The 18248-nt window shown below is 35.6% G+C and overlaps 2 protein-coding genes across 2 annotated transcripts; both read right to left on the bottom strand.

The window, feature by feature from the left end:
- Positions 1-164: 164 nt before the first annotated feature.
- Positions 165-6758, bottom strand: LOC140059438 (properdin-like). The gene is made up of 9 exons (XM_072105361.1): positions 6611-6758; positions 5773-5979; positions 5306-5449; positions 4652-4834; positions 3954-4127; positions 3482-3652; positions 2717-2890; positions 1751-1797; positions 165-1628 (listed from the first exon to the last, which is right to left on the bottom strand). The coding sequence occupies exons 1-9, from the start codon at positions 6675-6677 to the stop codon at positions 1071-1073; spliced, it is 1725 nt and encodes a 574-aa protein (XP_071961462.1). The 5' UTR covers positions 6678-6758; the 3' UTR covers positions 165-1070.
- Positions 6759-6812: 54 nt separating this feature from the next.
- On the bottom strand, positions 6813-18159 carry LOC140059437 (coiled-coil domain-containing protein 66-like). Its single transcript, XM_072105360.1, has 16 exons — positions 18035-18159; positions 17510-17571; positions 17322-17344; positions 16630-16969; positions 15924-16280; positions 15403-15557; positions 14950-15078; positions 14523-14586; positions 13907-14183; positions 13242-13326; positions 12793-12954; positions 12121-12262; positions 11648-11794; positions 10260-11020; positions 9584-9667; positions 6813-8698 (listed from the first exon to the last, which is right to left on the bottom strand). Exons 1-16 carry the CDS (start codon positions 18043-18045, stop codon positions 8636-8638), a joined length of 2862 nt encoding a protein of 953 aa, XP_071961461.1. The 5' UTR covers positions 18046-18159; the 3' UTR covers positions 6813-8635.
- Positions 18160-18248: the final 89 nt, after the last annotated feature.

Here is an 18248-nt window from a genome sequence, read left to right as displayed (position 1 = left end):
AACATTAATGTTCATAAACATCAGGCCAACTGTTATTATACTTTACTGTAAGTAAATGTTTGCAAATAAGGAAAAGGATCGGCATATCGGAAAGGAGAAAATGAAAGTATGATTACCTAAATCACAATAGTAAAAGTAATCAATCAGAAACTTTTAGAGAGTAGAAAGAATACAAATATCACAGCAAATCATGTTTAATACAGTACGGAAGGCTTATAACACATATCGATCCTTTTACCAAAGTACTATATGTATAAAAAAAAATACAAATATGAACTGAATGAATATATGGAAATTGTATTTAACTACATATTGTGAAGTAGCTTTGCGTCATGGAGTTGAGTAATTGGTCTGATGTTTGCCGTACTCTGACGTAATTTTGTACTTTATACTAAGTAATTGAGAACACTTGAATGCTTTGAGTGTGATGCTTTAGGACATAGGGTTTATAAAGACTGAGCATTATAATGTATTAACAGTAGGCCTATCAATAAAAAGAAGAATACTGAAATCCGTGATTGTTTTTTTTTTAAAACACTAAAGGTCACCAGCTTTGGCATCAACGCTAAAGGTCACCAGCTTTGGCATCAACACTAAAGGTCACCAGCTTTGGCATCAACACTAAAGGTCACCAGCTTTGGCATCAATACAAACAAAGTTCTCAAAACTAATCATTGTTCGAATAACAAAAAATTATGAAGGAGGTGATAATTAATTAATTATTTATTCGTTGTTATTGCGTATGTGAATCAATATAGTATCATACATGAGTAAAGTATAATTATTTCAATGAAACGCTTTAGGACATAAGTTGTCCAAAAGCATCATAATATAGCAGTAGGCCTATCAATAACTCGATAAGTCATAAATATTGTAATTCGTTGTGGTTGTGAATATAATAATACTTTTATATAATATCAATAACACCTCTTTCACATCGCCTGCAAATCTCATGAGTTTTAATACACATCGTATTATGCTGTGTGTATAACTCTGGAGTTTGAAATGATATAAGACATACTACAGTACTATGACAGACTAAAGGCCATCGTAGTTGATTCTGTTTAAGACTATGAACTGCTGCTAAAGGATCCTTGTCCGCCACCACCTGCATTGCCACCGCCTCCATTACCGCCAGTGTCTTTTCCAGAGGACACATATGAAGACGACAAGCTGTTCTCATCCCCACCTCCATTATCGGGAGCGTCAGTAGCACCGGGGCTTGCGTTAGAATCACTGGAACTCGCGTCATAATCACTTATACTGCTACTCCCTCCCCCTGCTGGAGTTGGTTTCTTATCTGATTCATCATCACTATAATCGTAATAATCACTGAAGGCGCAATTATTACTGTTACTATCTCTGCAATCATCTGCGGGGGTTGGTGTAACATCTTCCGGACAATCAACCCATTCGAATGATGCGGCATTGCTATCACTGCCTTGGCTAACACTCACACTTATGCTGTCACCAAGAGAATCGCTAATACTGTTGTCTGGCGCCGGTGTGAAAAATCGTTTACATTTATCGGGTGGTGGCGGTTCTGACGATGATTCGTCATTACTGGATGAAAACGAATTAGACGAAGACCCATCAGAGCAACCATCTGGGTCGTCACAACAATCGTCCTACAAAAACAATATTACGTATCAAAAAATAAACATTGCGTAAACAATAAAAAAAACATTACATAAACAATCAACAACATTACGCATTTGAAAAAATATCCTGGAATGTATAAGATACTAACCCCAACACAGCCATCGCCGCTTCCACTTCCTTCTGCATCTGATACGCCTAATATAAAAATAAATATATATAATAATGTACATTTTAATAATGGCATAAAATAAACAATAATAATAATTATTTATTTAGAAGCTATCGCACTTTCGAAATAGTGGCACAATTCTTGAGCAAAGGTGCGACATTCAGAGTATTACAACAAGTAAAAGAAAAGTTTAACTTTTTTAACCAGGCCTATTTAGAAGAAAACTTCAACTGAAGTGTACAAAATATAAGAAGTAATACAGGATGTTATAGCAGAAAACTAGGCCTACTATAATGCCATTGTTGTTTTTCTTTTTAAGCCCGTTTGGTGAAGCATTTACAAAATCGATAAAATGCAATTCAATATTTCTGGAAGACCAAGTACAGTAAACCAAGAGTTTTTTTTTATTGCCAATTTCTCGAATCTAATATTCTGGATAGCAGGATATGAGAAAAGGAAATGCCTAGGCCTACTATCTTCAGTTGATTTAGAATTACATATAGAGTTGTCTAAATCAGTCATTCGATTTAAAACAAATTTAATTAAAAAGTATCTTAAGTACAGATCTTAAAAATGCATTGTCCCCTGAAAAATAATGTTTATTTTTTTTAAATTTTATTGAATATGTTATTTCAAAGTTACCTAATAGTTATTCACTTTGACCAAAAATTGGATCGAAAAAAATGTATTTAGGCCTACCTGAAAAATTTGAACTTTAAATCAAAAAAATTGGCTGCCAATTTAACTGTTTATTTTATAAGTGAAAACATTACTTTTTTCGTTTTAGTTTCCACGGAAGTGCATAACTTTATTAAAACCAAAAAATAACATATTCAAAGTCTGATTTAATTAATAATCATTTTTTCATGTGTTTGGGTGACAATACATCTTTAAGTAGCCTATCTCTGTAAAATAATTTTCCAGAAATTGCATAAACAAATTTACTTTTTTTGCAGTTATCTACAGACGTGCACCTATAAATATCCAATGATGAACCGTCGCATTTGATAATTTTACTATCAGCTGTGACAGGGCAGATACGCGTGCGTCTCTGTTGACCATACGTTTCACAGTCCAAGCAATCTGACCAGTCTGACCATTCTGTCCAATCAACGGGTTCTAAATAGAGAATAAAGATACTTGTTTGTGTACAATATGGTGTGGTTGACGCAATAGAGATCATCATCATATAAAGCTTGGTTCCCACTAGCGACGCAACGCAAGGATGTAACGCAACGTAAGTGATTTGACCAATCACAAGCGATGGATTTTTCAAACAGTGGCTTGTCATTGGTCAATTCACTTGCGTTGCGCGTACGTCCTTGCGTTGCGTTGCTAGTGACTGTGGGAACCAAGCTTGAGGGAAACTTGGAATGAGATGTAGCAAACTATCATGAACACACTACTTTAACCGAACTTTAAGAATATGGGGTGGTCATAAAAAAAAAAGGTGACAACAGGTGAACCGAATGGCAGGCGAGAATCGGCAAAAGAAGGGAAACACAAAAACGCAGATGGAGGGACAACATCTTATACAGGAACAACTTGGGCTAGGACAGCACAGAAAGGAATGACAGTCATGCTTAAAGAGAGCGCAGGGGTTGATGGAGCTTGTTTGTAAGCTCCTGTAATTTCTTCAGTTTTGGAGATAATAAAGTATGTCTTAAGAGATGTATGGATTCAACCAATAATTCCATGATGATTACTCACTGATACATTCACGAAGGTTACAAGTCTCTCTGCCCGTATCTTCTCCGTTGCATGGTTTACCGTTGTGCTGTGGTCTTGGGTTGTTGCAGCTTCGCTTACGAACACTTCTACCATCTCCACAAGTCTTACTGCAGCCTGTCCATGGTGACCACGACGACCAACCACCATCAACTGTGTCAAAGGACAATATTGATAAAGACCATTATTTACTAGGCGTTACAGAATAATGAAGGATGTTACTGACCCGAAGCAGATACAAATTGCAGGGTCGTACTATCAGGATTTTGAACGGGGAGCGCTAACATCTAATTTAATAGTAAAACATAGATTTTTTTTAAAGGAGCCAAGCGATATCCTTGCATGGGTCCGCCTTTAGTTATCACCACTTCAAACCTTCCAACTAGGCCTACAACGACTATCAACCTACGTGTTTATTTTATTGTTTGCTGTATATTGATAGCTAAACACTTACTCGGACACAGTCCAAAGCCACAGTTATGCGTTGATCTGGATTCACCTGGACAAGGATTACCACCGTATTGTGGTGGTGGATTATCACAAGCTCTATCTCGGGTTCGAAAAGCGTCGGATCCACAGGTTGCTGAGCAGGCGGAATACGGTTGCCAATTCCCCCAAATACCATTAACTTGAAAGAAGACAAAAGACACGTTTAGTTTAAGAAAAATGTCATTTGAGGTCGCCCCGAGTCGGGGAAAACTATCACTGGGCTGTGGATAATAAACGAAAATATACACTGGAACTGGTAGGTCTAAACAAGAATTTTGTTTTTGTCTGAAGATAAATATATTGGTTAGTAATGTTAGTCTCATGTCCGAAGAACGACATGTGAAAATATGGTTTATTTGAAACTACAGTAGAACTCTTACTTTTGGAAATCTCTATTCAAGAGACATCCTTGGAAACACACATTGAGATGTTTTAACACTACGACGAACTTGAGAAGGTGTTCACAAAGCTTGATTCCCACTAGGACGCAACACAATGACGTAACGCGCGGCAATGTAAGGGATTTGACCAATCACAAGCGATGGATTATTCTAACTGTCGCTTGTCATTGGTCAACTCGCTTGCGTTGCGTTTACGCCCTTGCGTTGTGTCCTAGTGGGAACCAAGCTTTAATAGGGGTTTTATATTATGTTAAGTACATACTTGGGCAGTTTTCAGTTTCTACGCAGTCTTCTTGTTCAACGGAGTCGCCCCCAATTTGCAAACACGTCCTTCCGTTGTATTGTGGTGCCGGAGAATCACAAATTCTGGACCGTGAACGAATACCGACGCTACATGTTGTAGAACATGTCGACCATTCAACCCAATTACCCCATTCTCCATCAACTTAAAAAATGAAAGAAAACAAAGTTGCAGTTAAAAAATGCCAATTCAATTAAGCTCTGTCAACACTATCAAACTGTTTGATGTGCTCGAATATGGTAGAGATAATATGCTCAAATATTATAGTGATATGGTCAAATATCATCATGTCCATAGGGCAGATCACATATTATAGTGATATAGTCAAATATCATCATGTCCATAGGGCAGATCACATTTTGTTGTCAGATAAAGTTTGATAGTGTAGACAGGGCTATGGACCTTCTATACTGTCAGATCTGTTTCCATTATTCTTTTATAAAAGTCACATATTCATGGATCGTCAGTAATAGGAGCTAACCTAAAAAATGAAAAATTTCCTGAACTTAACCGTCCTATAAACAGGAACATGTAAAACAGGTGTTACACCTATACCTAATGTTTTTATCGAGTATAAATATGTTTTAAATAAAAATAAACGCTAATGAATCTTACTCGGGCAGTGTTGATGTTCGACACACTCCCTCTGCTCCGTTGTTGATCCATCGCAAATACCTTGTTCACATTGTCGCGTGCGTGTCTCTATTCCGACATCGCACGTGCGACTGCAACCGGACCAAGCGCCCCACTGAGACCAGACTGCAAAACGATTGACAAAATGTATGAAAAACATTATTAGAGTATAGTTAAATAAACACATGCCCAAATAATTAGACTTTAACTCGACACTAGCATGAGTTGGTAATACTCAAAATATAGCGAATTTAGACATTGGTAATGAATGTTGGGATAATGACCCCTAGGCTAAGATGACCCAATTTAAGGCCCAAATAACTTTAACTCGACACTAGCACGAGTTGGTAATACGCGCAACGCAAAATATAACAAATTAGACATTGGTACTGAATGTTGGAATGACCCCTGAGATGACCCAATTTGAAGAAGCTATGATATTTGTGTACCTGGTGTTATGTCTTCTTCTGAAAGTGCACTTTCACAAATTTCACAATATTTGCCTTTGACGTTTGTGCTAAACCCGACGGAATCTTGCACGTTGCTACAGCAGTCTTCAAGACTCCCGCCAGGAAGGTCGTTTAATCTGGTTCTACATCTGAAATCGTAATCTCCTGTCGTCTTTTTCTTATAAGTTTTAAAACAGTAGCTAGAAACTGAGATATTACAGAAAAATTCATTGGAAATTATGTTTTTAGGCCTACACTATTATTCTGGATCTGTTAAGCTTGGTTCTCATATGAAACAACGCAAGGGCGTAAGCGCATTTAATGCAAGTTATTTTGGCTAATCACAAACAATGGATTATCAGAACTGTCGCTTCCGATTGATCAACTTCAGTTTTGCCTTACGTCATTGCGTTAAGCTTGGTTCCCAAACGTCACTACGACGCACGCAAAGATGCAAGCGCAACGCAAAGTAATTTGACTAATCACAAGCAAACTCCGAATCCACATGATGTTCATTTTTGCGTACAACATGCAATGTTGACGGGGTTGTTTTGTAAAGAGTCCTAACTACAGTAAAACAACCAACAATGTTCTTGTCAAGATTCATGCAATTACTAAATACAGTTGAACTTTAATTGAATAAGAAAACGCATTTAATATCATTTCTTTTCGGTCATAACTTCATACATATCTATAGCCTACTTCTTACGGTTAAAGAAACGGAAACTGTTTAAACCGATACGTCTAAAAGTCAGCGCACATTGTTATGATTGTTCTTGACTAGTCCATGTTTCAGTTTAAAGTTAATATATTATAAGAAAACAGAAAATGGTCTTACCTGTTGGAAGTAGTAAACTCAAAGTAATCATAAATATAAAGGCAATCCTATTCCTTCCGACCACCATTCTTTTTCGTTGGTTGTTGGAACGTAAGTTCCAGTGTTCTTCCCAAGTTAAGATTCGATACTACAAGTGCTTAAGGAAACTTCATAACAAAGTGCGGAACGGATTAGGAAAGGGATTGTCGGAACCGGAAAGATAGAATTACTCTCTCTCTGTTTTAATATCAGAAATTAAGCACTGCACAAGGTAAATAATAATACATGACTTCCCTCAATGTTATACATTTGTGGTCAATGATTTAATTTCAATTACATTTATTTTCCACATAAAACAACCTACATGGAGCTAGGTTGCATATTTTAAGGGTCATCTAATTCGACGAGGTGACGAGTTCAGATTTACATTTGTGTTTCCAACATCATCTCATTATCCGAAAATAAGGAGATTTGTAATGCTTGGTTAGGGAGACGCAACACAAAGACGTAAGCGTGGTTCCCACTAGAACGCAACTCAGTGACGTATCGACGCACAGTGCTGTTAGTATTGCCGCGTAATCCAAAGTGGGAACCGACAACGCAATAGTGCTGCAAACAAATGATTGGAAGGGCATTTTTTTACGTTGCGTTGTTAGTGGAAACCAAGCGCAAGTGATTCAGAAATGATACATTATTCAAACCGTCGCTTATTATTTATCAACTCGCTTGCGTTGCATCTACGTCATTCCGCGGCGTCTCTGGGAACCAAGCTAAGGTAGAGAATAAGAAACATGTAAAAACCCGTTTTCAGACGACCCTTAGGCCATATGGCACCGACCGGCGGTTTGTTAGCTAGGTATAAATAATAGGCACATGGAAGCTAAGGAAATATCTATGTTAACTACATCCCTTTAAGAACAAACGCTTGTATGAGAAATTTTTAAAACGGTTTAAATGAGAAACGGAAAGTAGACATCCTTCCTCGAAACATTCGGGGCTTGATCGCTAATAATATGTCATACTTTATTAATTTCGGTAAAACATAAACAAGGAAGGAGATTACAAAGATAATAATATATGTTTTAACACTATGGCCACCCCAACTCAGAGGACGCACCTACACAGGGAACACCCCAGAGGACACTCCTATTCGCGGGACTCACCTATTCATGTGACACCTCAGGTGACACTCCTATTCGCGGGACTCACCTATACAGGGAACACCCCAGAGGACACTCCTATTCGCGGGACACACCTATACAGGGAACACCCCAGAGGACACTCCTATTCGCGGGACTCATCTATACAGGGAGCACCCCAGAGGACACACTTATACAGGGAACACCCCAGAGGACACTCCTATTCGCGGGACACACCTATACAGGGAACACCCCAGAGGACACTCCTATTCGCGGGACTCATCTATACAGGGAGCACCCCAGAGGACACACTTATACAGGGAACACCCCAGAGGACACTCCTATTCGCGGGACACACCTATACAGGGAACACCCCAGAGGACACTCCTATTCGCGGGACTCACCTATTCAGGTGACACCCCAGGTGACACTCCTATTCAGGGCCAAAATCTAATAAAAGAACACTTTCTCATAAAACGAATTACCGGAAATTGTACGGCCAACCACAATTAAGTGGCAGCCTCCCCCACCCCAATTGTCCACCTTAACTGTATACGTGATTATCGTGGTAAAAATGCTCTACACTCTGCACAATGAACTAATCGATGCATACTGGCGCAAAATAAATATTACAACCTTACTGAACTTACAAATAATCAGACACATCATACACACTGAGCTATTGAGTCTATAACTCAAGCTATTTATAAGCATCATCAACATCATCTGCAGTTTATAGTTGGTTAATTCTATCCACAGAAATTTTCAAATATTTTTTAGCTCAACTAAATTTTAATTTGAATTAACAAAAACCATGTTTATAATTTATAATAATCAAATATGAATAAAAAAAATTATTACGGATTAAAATAATTTTTATAAATTAAAATTTTCTGCAAGAATAATACTATGTTGATAAAGGTGTCGTTGATAAGCCAAGTTCCATTTCACGTTGCTTCATTATTAAACCCTATAAAATAATAAAAAACATTAAATTAAAGATATACTGTCCCCTGAAAAATAATAATTTTAAACTTTTTTGTCGAATATGCAATTTCAAATTTTACATAATAGTTATTCACTTTTATCTAAAATTGGAGCAGAAAAAAAATATTTACCTTAGAAATCTTTAATTTAAAGCAAAAAATAGTCAAATTGGCTTGCAGCCAATTGGTTTTGGTTGAATCTAACAGTTTATTTTGTCTTTTTATATAGTATAAACATTATTTGTTTTCAATTTTTTTCCTACAAAATTGATTATGGGGCAAAAAAAACCAAAATATTAGACAAAATTAACTACCAGACAATGAACTGTGGTTGGTAGGATTAAAAGGTGTGGCCATACAGAATTAATTGAAGTGGAAAGGAGAAGCAGTAAGATCCTGTTCCAAGGCCTTGGGTTTAAAATAAATTAATCCGCAATTAAATTTAAACAAAGGTTAAATAATACATATTTCCTATTTATTAGTAGCAGTAAAAATTGTTGACCATTTGGGGTGTGTTTTGATGATTAACGTAAAAAACTTTTAGTTTGCTTGAGGTTTATCTCCAAGTATAACTGGGCTAGAATTTGTGAATATTTTTGCCTAAGTTAAAATAGTTGTGGAGTATAGTGCTTAAGTGAAGAAAACTGAAACTTTATTATTACCAGTTCTCTTTATCTGATGGAATGGATTTTGAAACAATTTGTAAATAATTTCCTTACTTTATTTTGAAAACAAACTTAAATCTAAGTTAAGATGATTTTTTGAAAGAAAAGTTTGATAAATGAAAAAGTGAACTTAAAAATCACCAACTGAACCCCAAAGGATCAAAAGGGGGGTGGATGGAAATGGATATTTTGAGAAGTACGTACCTGCCGAAGGTTTGATAACTGTTTGAGAATCAGTTTCTGTCGATTTTCGCCTTCTTTGCGAATGTCAGGACTAAACAAAGGATCCTATAAAAATCAGATTAAGAATATTCAATACCAGAAATATATACTTGAATACTAGAAATTAATTCTCTTGAAATGCACAAAATAAAAAGTATAGTAGAATCGCTCTTATTGGAACATCCCTATTCAGGGGACACCATATTGAGGGGACATGTTCCTATGAAAAAAAAAAGGTGCAATATAATGTTTAACACTACATAAATTGTTTGTTTAGTGGTGTCCCCTGAATAGAGGTGCTCCCCGAAAGAGGTGTCCCTTTAATAGTGGTGTCCCCTGAATAGAGGTGTTCCCCGAAAGAGGTGTCCCTTTAATAGTGGTGTCCCCTGAATAGAGGTGTTCCCCGAAAGGTGTCCCTTTAATAGTGGTGTCCCCTGAATAGAGGTGTTCCCCGAAAGAGGTGTCCCTTTAATAGTGGTGTTCCCTTAATAGGGTTGTCTCCTCAATAGTGGTGTACTCTAAATAGTGGTGTCCCTTGAATAGGGTTTTCACAAAGGTAGTGTTTTACTGTACAACACAGATGAGGCAACCTTTGCGTGAAAACAGTTTGCTTCAACTGAGCACAATGAATTTGATAATTTGAAAGTTCAAAGTTCACCTTATGATGATACTGAGTTTGTTTCTGTGCAGACTCTTCCTCAAGATCAGCGTCCCGGTGACGCCTAGCTAAATACTCTGCAGGAGTTACTGGAATACTGTCATAATCAAGTCTTTCATCAGTCCTTAAGAATGGCACAAAATCTCCAGTTTGTAATGGCGGTGTAACAGAGTAATCATCAAGGTGTTCTGGAGGAGGTTCATTCTGTCGCTCAGGTATCACTCTTTCAGTTTCTCTGTGATCATTCTGATCATTTTGTCTTGTATGATCACGCTGACTTTTCTGACCCTGTCGACTGTACTTAAAAACCTTATCAATTTCTTCATCTGGACATTCTAAAACCGTAAATGCTGGAGATTCTCTTTGACTTCTTGACCTTACAACCTCTGTCTTCGTTCTTGGACGTGGCATGTGTCTTTCCTGATCTGCCAGCAACTCCTGCATTCTCTTTTTCCGCCGTTCTTCCCTCTGTTTCTTACTTACAGTTAAGTCCTTGTCAGAGGCTTTAACTTTCTTTTTCGGTTCCGATTTGACACCCCATTTTGGCCTCTCTGATATCTTGTTTTTTCTCTTTTTAATCTTAATTTCTACTTCTTTGTTATCTGTACTGTGTGTGTTATTCTCTTCCGTTTTGTTAACTTTGGTTTCAACTCTAACATGATGTTTGGGTCTTTCTTTTCTGAGTTCCTTGTACTCAATTCCAGCACTCTTATCTCTTTCATTCAACCTTGGCACACTGTCTTCGGGAACGGATGAAAACTCTACAGAAAAAAAGCAAAAATCAAACAATTAATAAAGCAATAAGTAAATATATAAGAGAACACATTCACATCATAGTACAGTATGTGCCCACAATCTGTGAGACTTTTTTAGACATTTGAAAAGTATAATAACAAGTTGAGTAACTCTAGTAACAGAAACTTCTCCTCAATAATAAGATATGAGAAGAATGAGATTACAGCATTTATATAAGGATAGTTAGAAAGTTATTTGTTCAGTCAAAACTGTTCTCCCAGAGAATCAGATAGATGATCCTGATTTTCAAATATTGGATATGTGCAAAGTATATACATCAACACCAACAGCTTTATGTCCCATTCAAAAGATGAGGAAATAAGAGTAGAATATCTTGTCCAATGGTACAATCTATATGGCACAGGTCGGTTTTTAACACAAGCCTCTTGCATGTTAGTCCGGTATCCTTTACTACACAAAGTAGTATCGCTTAAGCTCTGTCTACACTATCACACTAGTTTGACAATAAAAGTGTGATGTGCACAAATATGGTAGTGATATGCCTAAATATGACATCATCATGTCCATTTTCAGTATGGAACATCACATTTTACTGTAGATAGAGCTTTACATTGTACAAAAGTATACAGTACCTGTTTGGACGCCTTGCTCATTGACATTTGAATGTTTGACATCTGTTGCTTCAGACGCTGTATCCTCTATTGCAACTGCTGCTGGGGGCGGTGTTCGTCGTACAGGTCCATGGCTACCACCTACTCTTGGAGAGGCAGTTACTGGATCTGTCAAAAAATGTCAAATATTTATGTTTAATATTTTTCTAGAACCAATCAATGGTGTACTGGTTCACCACAGCCCCAGTCGCCAATTGGTAACAACATAAAGTAAAAAATTGTTTTATATATATGATATTACTCCACTATGTTATATATATATGTTCAAGATCATTATGAATACAAATATCTACAAAACGCTTTGATAAAAGCACTAAAAGAAACATGTATTATTAAGAAAAACATAGCAGCATCATATCAAAGTAAAATGTACAAGAACTCTCTTGAGGTCTTTCTAAAAGATAAAATAACCATACAATATGATATGATAATACCTTCGTTGTGTTGTTGGTTGGTTTGTACTGGTGATGTATTCTTTAGGTGTCTCATGCGTTTTTCTTGTTTTAACCTCATAGATTCTTCATAAGCTTGTTGCATACTCTCAACTAACGCTTGATGCTTGGCTAATGCATCCAACTAAAGAGGAAATATATAATACACTACTAGAGAGCGCTGTATGACATAATGGCTGGTGGTATCGGACTGGCATGTGAGAGGTGTGGGTTCGAGAACTTCCCGTGCCATATGTAGAATGCATAATAAAGAACTTGGTACATGAAAAGAGTAGAGGGTCATCTCCTGTTGTGCTAATCATAGCCATGTACTGGGTCATTTGGATGGGATGTAAGGCTGTTGGTCCTATCTATATAGAGTGGACTTTAGAGTACACAGTAAAAAATGTTGATTATCTACTGGGCACTTTGGAAGTATTTGGCTGAAGAGGTCACCCAGTAAAAATAATAAGTTTAAATTTAATTGAATTAAACAGTTGTAGAACATGGCAGCTAAAAAGACACTAAACAAGAAATAAAATAAATTTGTAAATTGTGGTACTAACACAACAGAACACTCCTTTTTATCATTAGCAGTAGTACAGTGGTAGTAACAGTGAGTACATCAATTATTCAAGTGAAAATATTTAATACGTTACAAAGAGATTGACTTACTTCTTTTTGTTTCTGCTTTTGAGCTTCCATTTCAAATTGTTTCTGCAAGTTTTCTCGTTCTTTTTCAAGTTTTTCTTCTTCCTCTTTGTCTTCTTTCCTCTTTTTTTCTATCGCTTCTCTCTTTATTCTTTGCTTCTCTTCCACCTGGGCCTTCACAGCTTCCTTTAGGAACGAAATGCAATATTTGAATTGTTTAAAATATCATACATCCAACAGGAATTACAGGATGGATAAACTAAATTGTGCTTATAAACTAAGTCTCATTTGAAGCTTAGGGAGTGGTGTAGAAAGACAACCCTATCACTAGTTTAGGATTCAACCGAAGACCTTGGGATTGGAAGGTATGTTAACCACTACCACACTATATGCAGAGAATCAACCATCAGGATTTCATGACAAAAATCCCACTTACTATGCGTTATGACCTATGACCTCAAGATCCGACTTACTATATGTTCTAAATGTTTACTACGAGCTTTATCCTGTCTCTCCTTTTCAGCTGGATCTGTTAAAGTCCACTGCCCTCGTTGATGCCTGTAAAGATACGAAAACCGTAAAAGGTCAACCTTATTCTCTGTCTACACTATCAAATTAGTTTACTATCAAACTTTATGTATTTATATATAGGGAAATGATGATGTCATATTACTACCGTATTTAAGCATATCACTACAACCTTATTCTCTGTCTACACTATCAAATTAGTTTACTATCAAACTTTATGTATTTATATATAGGGAAATGATGATGTCATATTACTACCGTATTTAAGCATATCACTACAACCTTATTCTCTGTCTACACTATCAAATTAGTTACTATAGTATCAAACTATGTATTTATATATAGGGAAATGATGATGTCATATTACTACCGTATTTAAGCATATCACTACAACCTTATTCTCTGTCTACACTATCAAATTAGTTTACCATCAAACTTTATGTATTTATATATAGGGAAATGATGATGTCATATCACTACCGTATTTAAGCATATCACTACAATATTTATCACACTTTTTTCAAACTAGTTTGATAGTGTAGACAGAGCTTTAGGCGCTATATAACATTATTATCATTATTATTATTATTATTTCACAGACAGTACGTACCCTCTTGGTGTTATTATAGTGTTTTTTGTGTCTCCTCTTGGGCTTATAATACTGTTAATGGGAGCTGTTGTCCCAGCAGGATCACTTTGAGATGTCACAGATCTGGCAAGAGTTGTTTCTTCATCTCCTGTCGCTGTGTCGTCCTTCGTATTCTGAAATGACACGCTACTTTTCACGGCAGGCACTTGTTTTGCCCAGTAACTTTCATCCGTGTTGACGCTTTCACGCAGTTTCTTCTGTTGCGTTTGTCTCGTTTTATCCTCCTGTCTTTGTTTTTCTATCAAAAAGATATAAAAAAATAATAATTTTTTAAAACATCAATATTCCCTATTCATTGCTTATATTAAGTTCTGTCTACACTATCAAACTAGTTGGACAAACAAGTTTTATGTGCCCAAATATGGTAGTGATATTTCCAAATATGGTAGTGATATTACATCATGTCCATATGAGCACATCACATTTTTATGATTTGTTTGATAGTGTAAACAGAGCTTTAGACTATGTAGAACAAAAGATTTGTGTGAACTATGAACTGTAAGTTATTCTTGGTATGCATCTTCAGCACATTGCAACATGGAATTGTGGGTAAGCTATAATAAATATCGCAACATACCTAATTCTTGAAGCCACGCCTTCTTTTCTTTCTGTTTTATTGCAGCATTTTCATCAGAATAGTTCTGCAAAAAAAAAAATATTTGAAAATGTACAAAAAAGTATAAAACGAGCGATTGTGGAATCTAAGCTTTAAAGTCTACACTATCAGACTTTTGTTTGAAAACTGTTTTTCGAGTTCAGTTATTCAAAACTACTGTAGTTATATCAGAACACTTGTAAACTTCTTTGTGCAAACTTTCTTTCAAGTTCAGTTCTTTAAAGCTACAGTCTCAGTTACTGTACCCGAGACTAGTTTGTTGAGGTTTAGGTTTTTACTTCTGTACACTGGCAAACATTAGACAATTTTCTTGCCAAACCAAGTTTGCTAATGTAGGCTATGAATTAGTAACAGTTTCAATACTTTTCTTCATAAAATCTAAACCTACCCCAAAAGAAAATGAGCTCCTCATAGCTGCAGGAGTGTTAGCCTGATTGTACGACTGATTCATGGTAGTTGAGGAGGGTGCTATTTCAGGTTTACTGTTCTGGTTACTTGTCTTTTCAGGAACACCATTCTAAATATCAAAATATACAAGATTATGTAGTAATTCTATTATATGCTTAAGTAACAGGGTTAGGTTCAGGACAAATGAAGCGTTTATGTATGGGAATCAAAAGAAATGCTCTCTATGGGTTAAAAAGGCATTATAAAAAATAACACAGCATTTTAACTTGGCATGGAAAGGACTATTTGAAAATGTGGTTTTACTCTAACGCACCCAATCACCAAGCCAATTCATTATTGAGAGTACATTTTATCTGCTGTCTCCTCTCAGACCGCAGATTCTAAGATATTCAGATCTAAGGAGACTTTATAAAACATATTCAAGAAAACCTACCTTGACCTGTGGTATTGTTGTGTTGTCCACTTTCTTTTGTCCCCTACCTCCACTGTCACTTAGACCCCATGGATTCCACTGACCAGCACTGTCCCCACTCAGACGTAGTTTCTTCATTCTATCCTTCTCTTTCTGCTTCTCTGCAAGTTGTTTGTCTACAAAATATAAAATATTTTTTTTTTTACAAATTAAACCTAAATATTTAAATTGAATGTTTCTTTTAGGCCACTCGTAATTGATTATCATTTTAATGGTATTCCTCTGACTGTGTTTATGTTCTTGAACATAGTATCTCTAGTTTAATATTGTTTCCTTGCCGATGGCTTCTTTGTGATACCTATTACTAGTACACATCGTGTTAAACTAAAGAGTAACGTAAATGTAACATTTATTACCCTCATGAAAACTATCATCATTTTAATGGTATTCCTCTGACTGTGTTTATGTTCTTGAACATAGTATCTCTAGTTTCATTTATATCTATTGAACAGAAATAAATAAATAAAACAGAAAGCAAATACCTAATTCTTCTTTCCATTCTCTTCTTCTTCTGGCTGCGTCATCTTTATCATTAAAACCACTGATACCAATTGAACCCCCGATATCACCAAGGTTGAACCGTGGAGATAATACATTTTTAACATTCTCAGTTCTATGTTCAACATCCTCTGTTTTATAATGTGTCATGTTGCCCTCTCCGGCATGGTTAACATGCGATTCTTCGTTGTTCTGATTTGATACAATGTCGTTGGCTACATTTTCTGTACTTGGTGTGTCATCTATTGAATCCTGTATATTTCTATTTTCATCAGTTTGTAACTTTGTTTCTATTTCATTTTGCTTATTTGATAAGTCTTCAATTTTAATATCACCATTTTCTACAACAGAGAAACAAAGTTGAATATTGTAAGGATACATCAAATAAGAGGCAATTTAAATAATTAAAATTATACTCAATAATTATTACATCCACACCTAAATAAATTCCTGTCATTTGATTGGATCATTGTGGGACACATGGGATACAATAGCACTATTATATGGTAACATGTTTCCTCACATAGCAATAAAAAATGCCGCAGTCCTACAAAAATGAACACATCATTAATATCAGAAAACCAGTATACCTTGGTACAATTTATTAGTGTCCCTTTGTCTTATCACTGAAGTTAAATTAAACAGACGTTACACAACCAACCGAAAACCAATGAGGCATATAATACGTACCAATTTTTAGAGACGCATTTTCCCCACCAAATGTCTGTAAAATCTTCGTAAGCTGATCTTGCGTGAGAGTCACAGTATTCGCAGTCTCCGCCGATTTCTTCTTCTGAAGAAGTTTATTATTCTCAACAAAATTAATATTCCGTGATTTGACGGATTTAGTTTTGGCCGAATTATTATTGCTTTTTATTGGCTTCTTTGATGCGTCTTTCTTAGTCGGTGGTCCCGGATCTTTCAACCGCGTTTGAGAGTGTGCTTTTTTGGGTGCAGTTCCTGCAGCATTCTCGCTGGTGGTTTGGACCTTTCTCACAGAAAATCCCTGGGACCGTGATTTATAGGAAAACTATGAATGTAAAAAAATTAACATTATATAATCAGTATATAAAAATAATTATCTATTATTATATTATCATATAGAAAACTATGAATGTAAAAAGCATTATCACATTAGACATTTACAATTATATAACTGATTGTTTTTAAGTCAAATCAAAGTCTCAGTCAATAAGAAAAGGGGATGAACCTTTTAGTATTTCTGTTTTAAGGACCAAAGTAGAAATTAGTTTTTAACTTTTCTCGGCATTCCTTGTAATCAAGGACTGTTCTTTTATAAATTATAATCACTGTTTTTCACATTTGTTTTTTGTAATTGTTTTATCTCTTGATTACTGAATATATAAACTCAAATTATGTACCTTCTTTTTTCTCTTTTCTGGTTCTAAAAAGATAAAAAATTAAAACAAATGTGTTAATATAATTGTATGTTCAGTAACAAAAAACTTGATTAATTAATTTTATATATAATTGTATTATAATTATTATTAAATATTGTTATAATGTTTATATCTAAATGTATGTATTCTAAATAAAAACACCACCATACCTTTGAACATGAAAATACCAACTTGACCAGACTTTGACTTAGCAGCGATTCTTGCTCCTTCTCTAAAAGATAAAAACAAAAAATATATTTTGAATTAAATAGATTGTGTAGTTTGATAAGCTAGAGAAACGACTCCTATTTGTCAAAGGCTCCTCCATCATCATGAATGGTCAAACATAATTATTATTATTAATAATTGTACATCATCATGTATTTGTAATGTTGTAGGCATGTTATAATCAATTACCAAAATTATTTCAATGTTTTAGTACTAGCATAGACCTTACGTCTATGAGAAAAGTAAGTCTGCAAAGTATTATAACTAGGCCTACTCAGCTAGGCCTAAAATCCTAAGCCCCTCATCTTAGCCAATTTATGCAGTCACGAGCACCTCGGAGTCCGTCGGACAGACAGAATTCAACGACAAACCAATGCCATCACTAGGCCTAGCCAAAAACCAATCAATTAAAATGCAATTTCACTTCACAAAATACCGTATATTATTTCTATAAACCTATTACAAACCTGTTATTCATTGTTTATTTCATCGTACACCATTTACTATTATTTATTGTAGAAGCACCTTTCATAGCAACCCTACAAGCAGAACAATTTGTTTTTGTGTTGTCAACTTAACAAACGACTGTAAATTTTACAGTCAAAAATATGTGTCATATTGAGTTCGATTGGTCGGATTGTAAAACAAAAAAAAACAATTAAGTATAATCGAATACATATG

Source organism: Antedon mediterranea, chromosome 9 (genome assembly GCF_964355755.1).
Source record: "Antedon mediterranea chromosome 9, ecAntMedi1.1, whole genome shotgun sequence".
In the NCBI taxonomy this organism is placed as follows: domain Eukaryota; kingdom Metazoa; phylum Echinodermata; class Crinoidea; order Comatulida; family Antedonidae; genus Antedon; species Antedon mediterranea.
The sequence above is the reverse complement of the archived record's forward strand: the minus strand, read 5'-3'. Positions and strand labels throughout refer to the sequence as shown.

What these genes read in the sequence shown, in the direction of transcription:
- LOC140059438 (XM_072105361.1), bottom strand. Translation starts at nt 6,677, where the DNA reads ATGGTGGTCGGAAGGAATAGGATTGCCTTTATATTTATGATTACTTTG. An exon ending in AGAAGAAGACATAACACCAG is followed by an intron (nt 5,450 to 5,772) that starts GTACACAAATAT and finishes ATCGTTTTGCAG; the next exon opens with TCTGGTCTCAGTGGGGCGCT. An exon ending in TAACCTTCGTGAATGTATCA is followed by an intron (nt 2,891 to 3,481) that starts GTGAGTAATCAT and finishes TTCTCTATTTAG; the next exon opens with AACCCGTTGATTGGACAGAA.
- LOC140059437 (XM_072105360.1), bottom strand. An exon ending in AAAAGCAGAAACAAAAAGAA is followed by an intron (nt 12,263 to 12,792) that starts GTAAGTCAATCT and finishes TTTCCTCTTTAG; the next exon opens with TTGGATGCATTAGCCAAGCA. An exon ending in AAACTCAGTATCATCATAAG is followed by an intron (nt 9,668 to 10,259) that starts GTGAACTTTGAA and finishes TGATTTTTATAG; the next exon opens with GATCCTTTGTTTAGTCCTGA.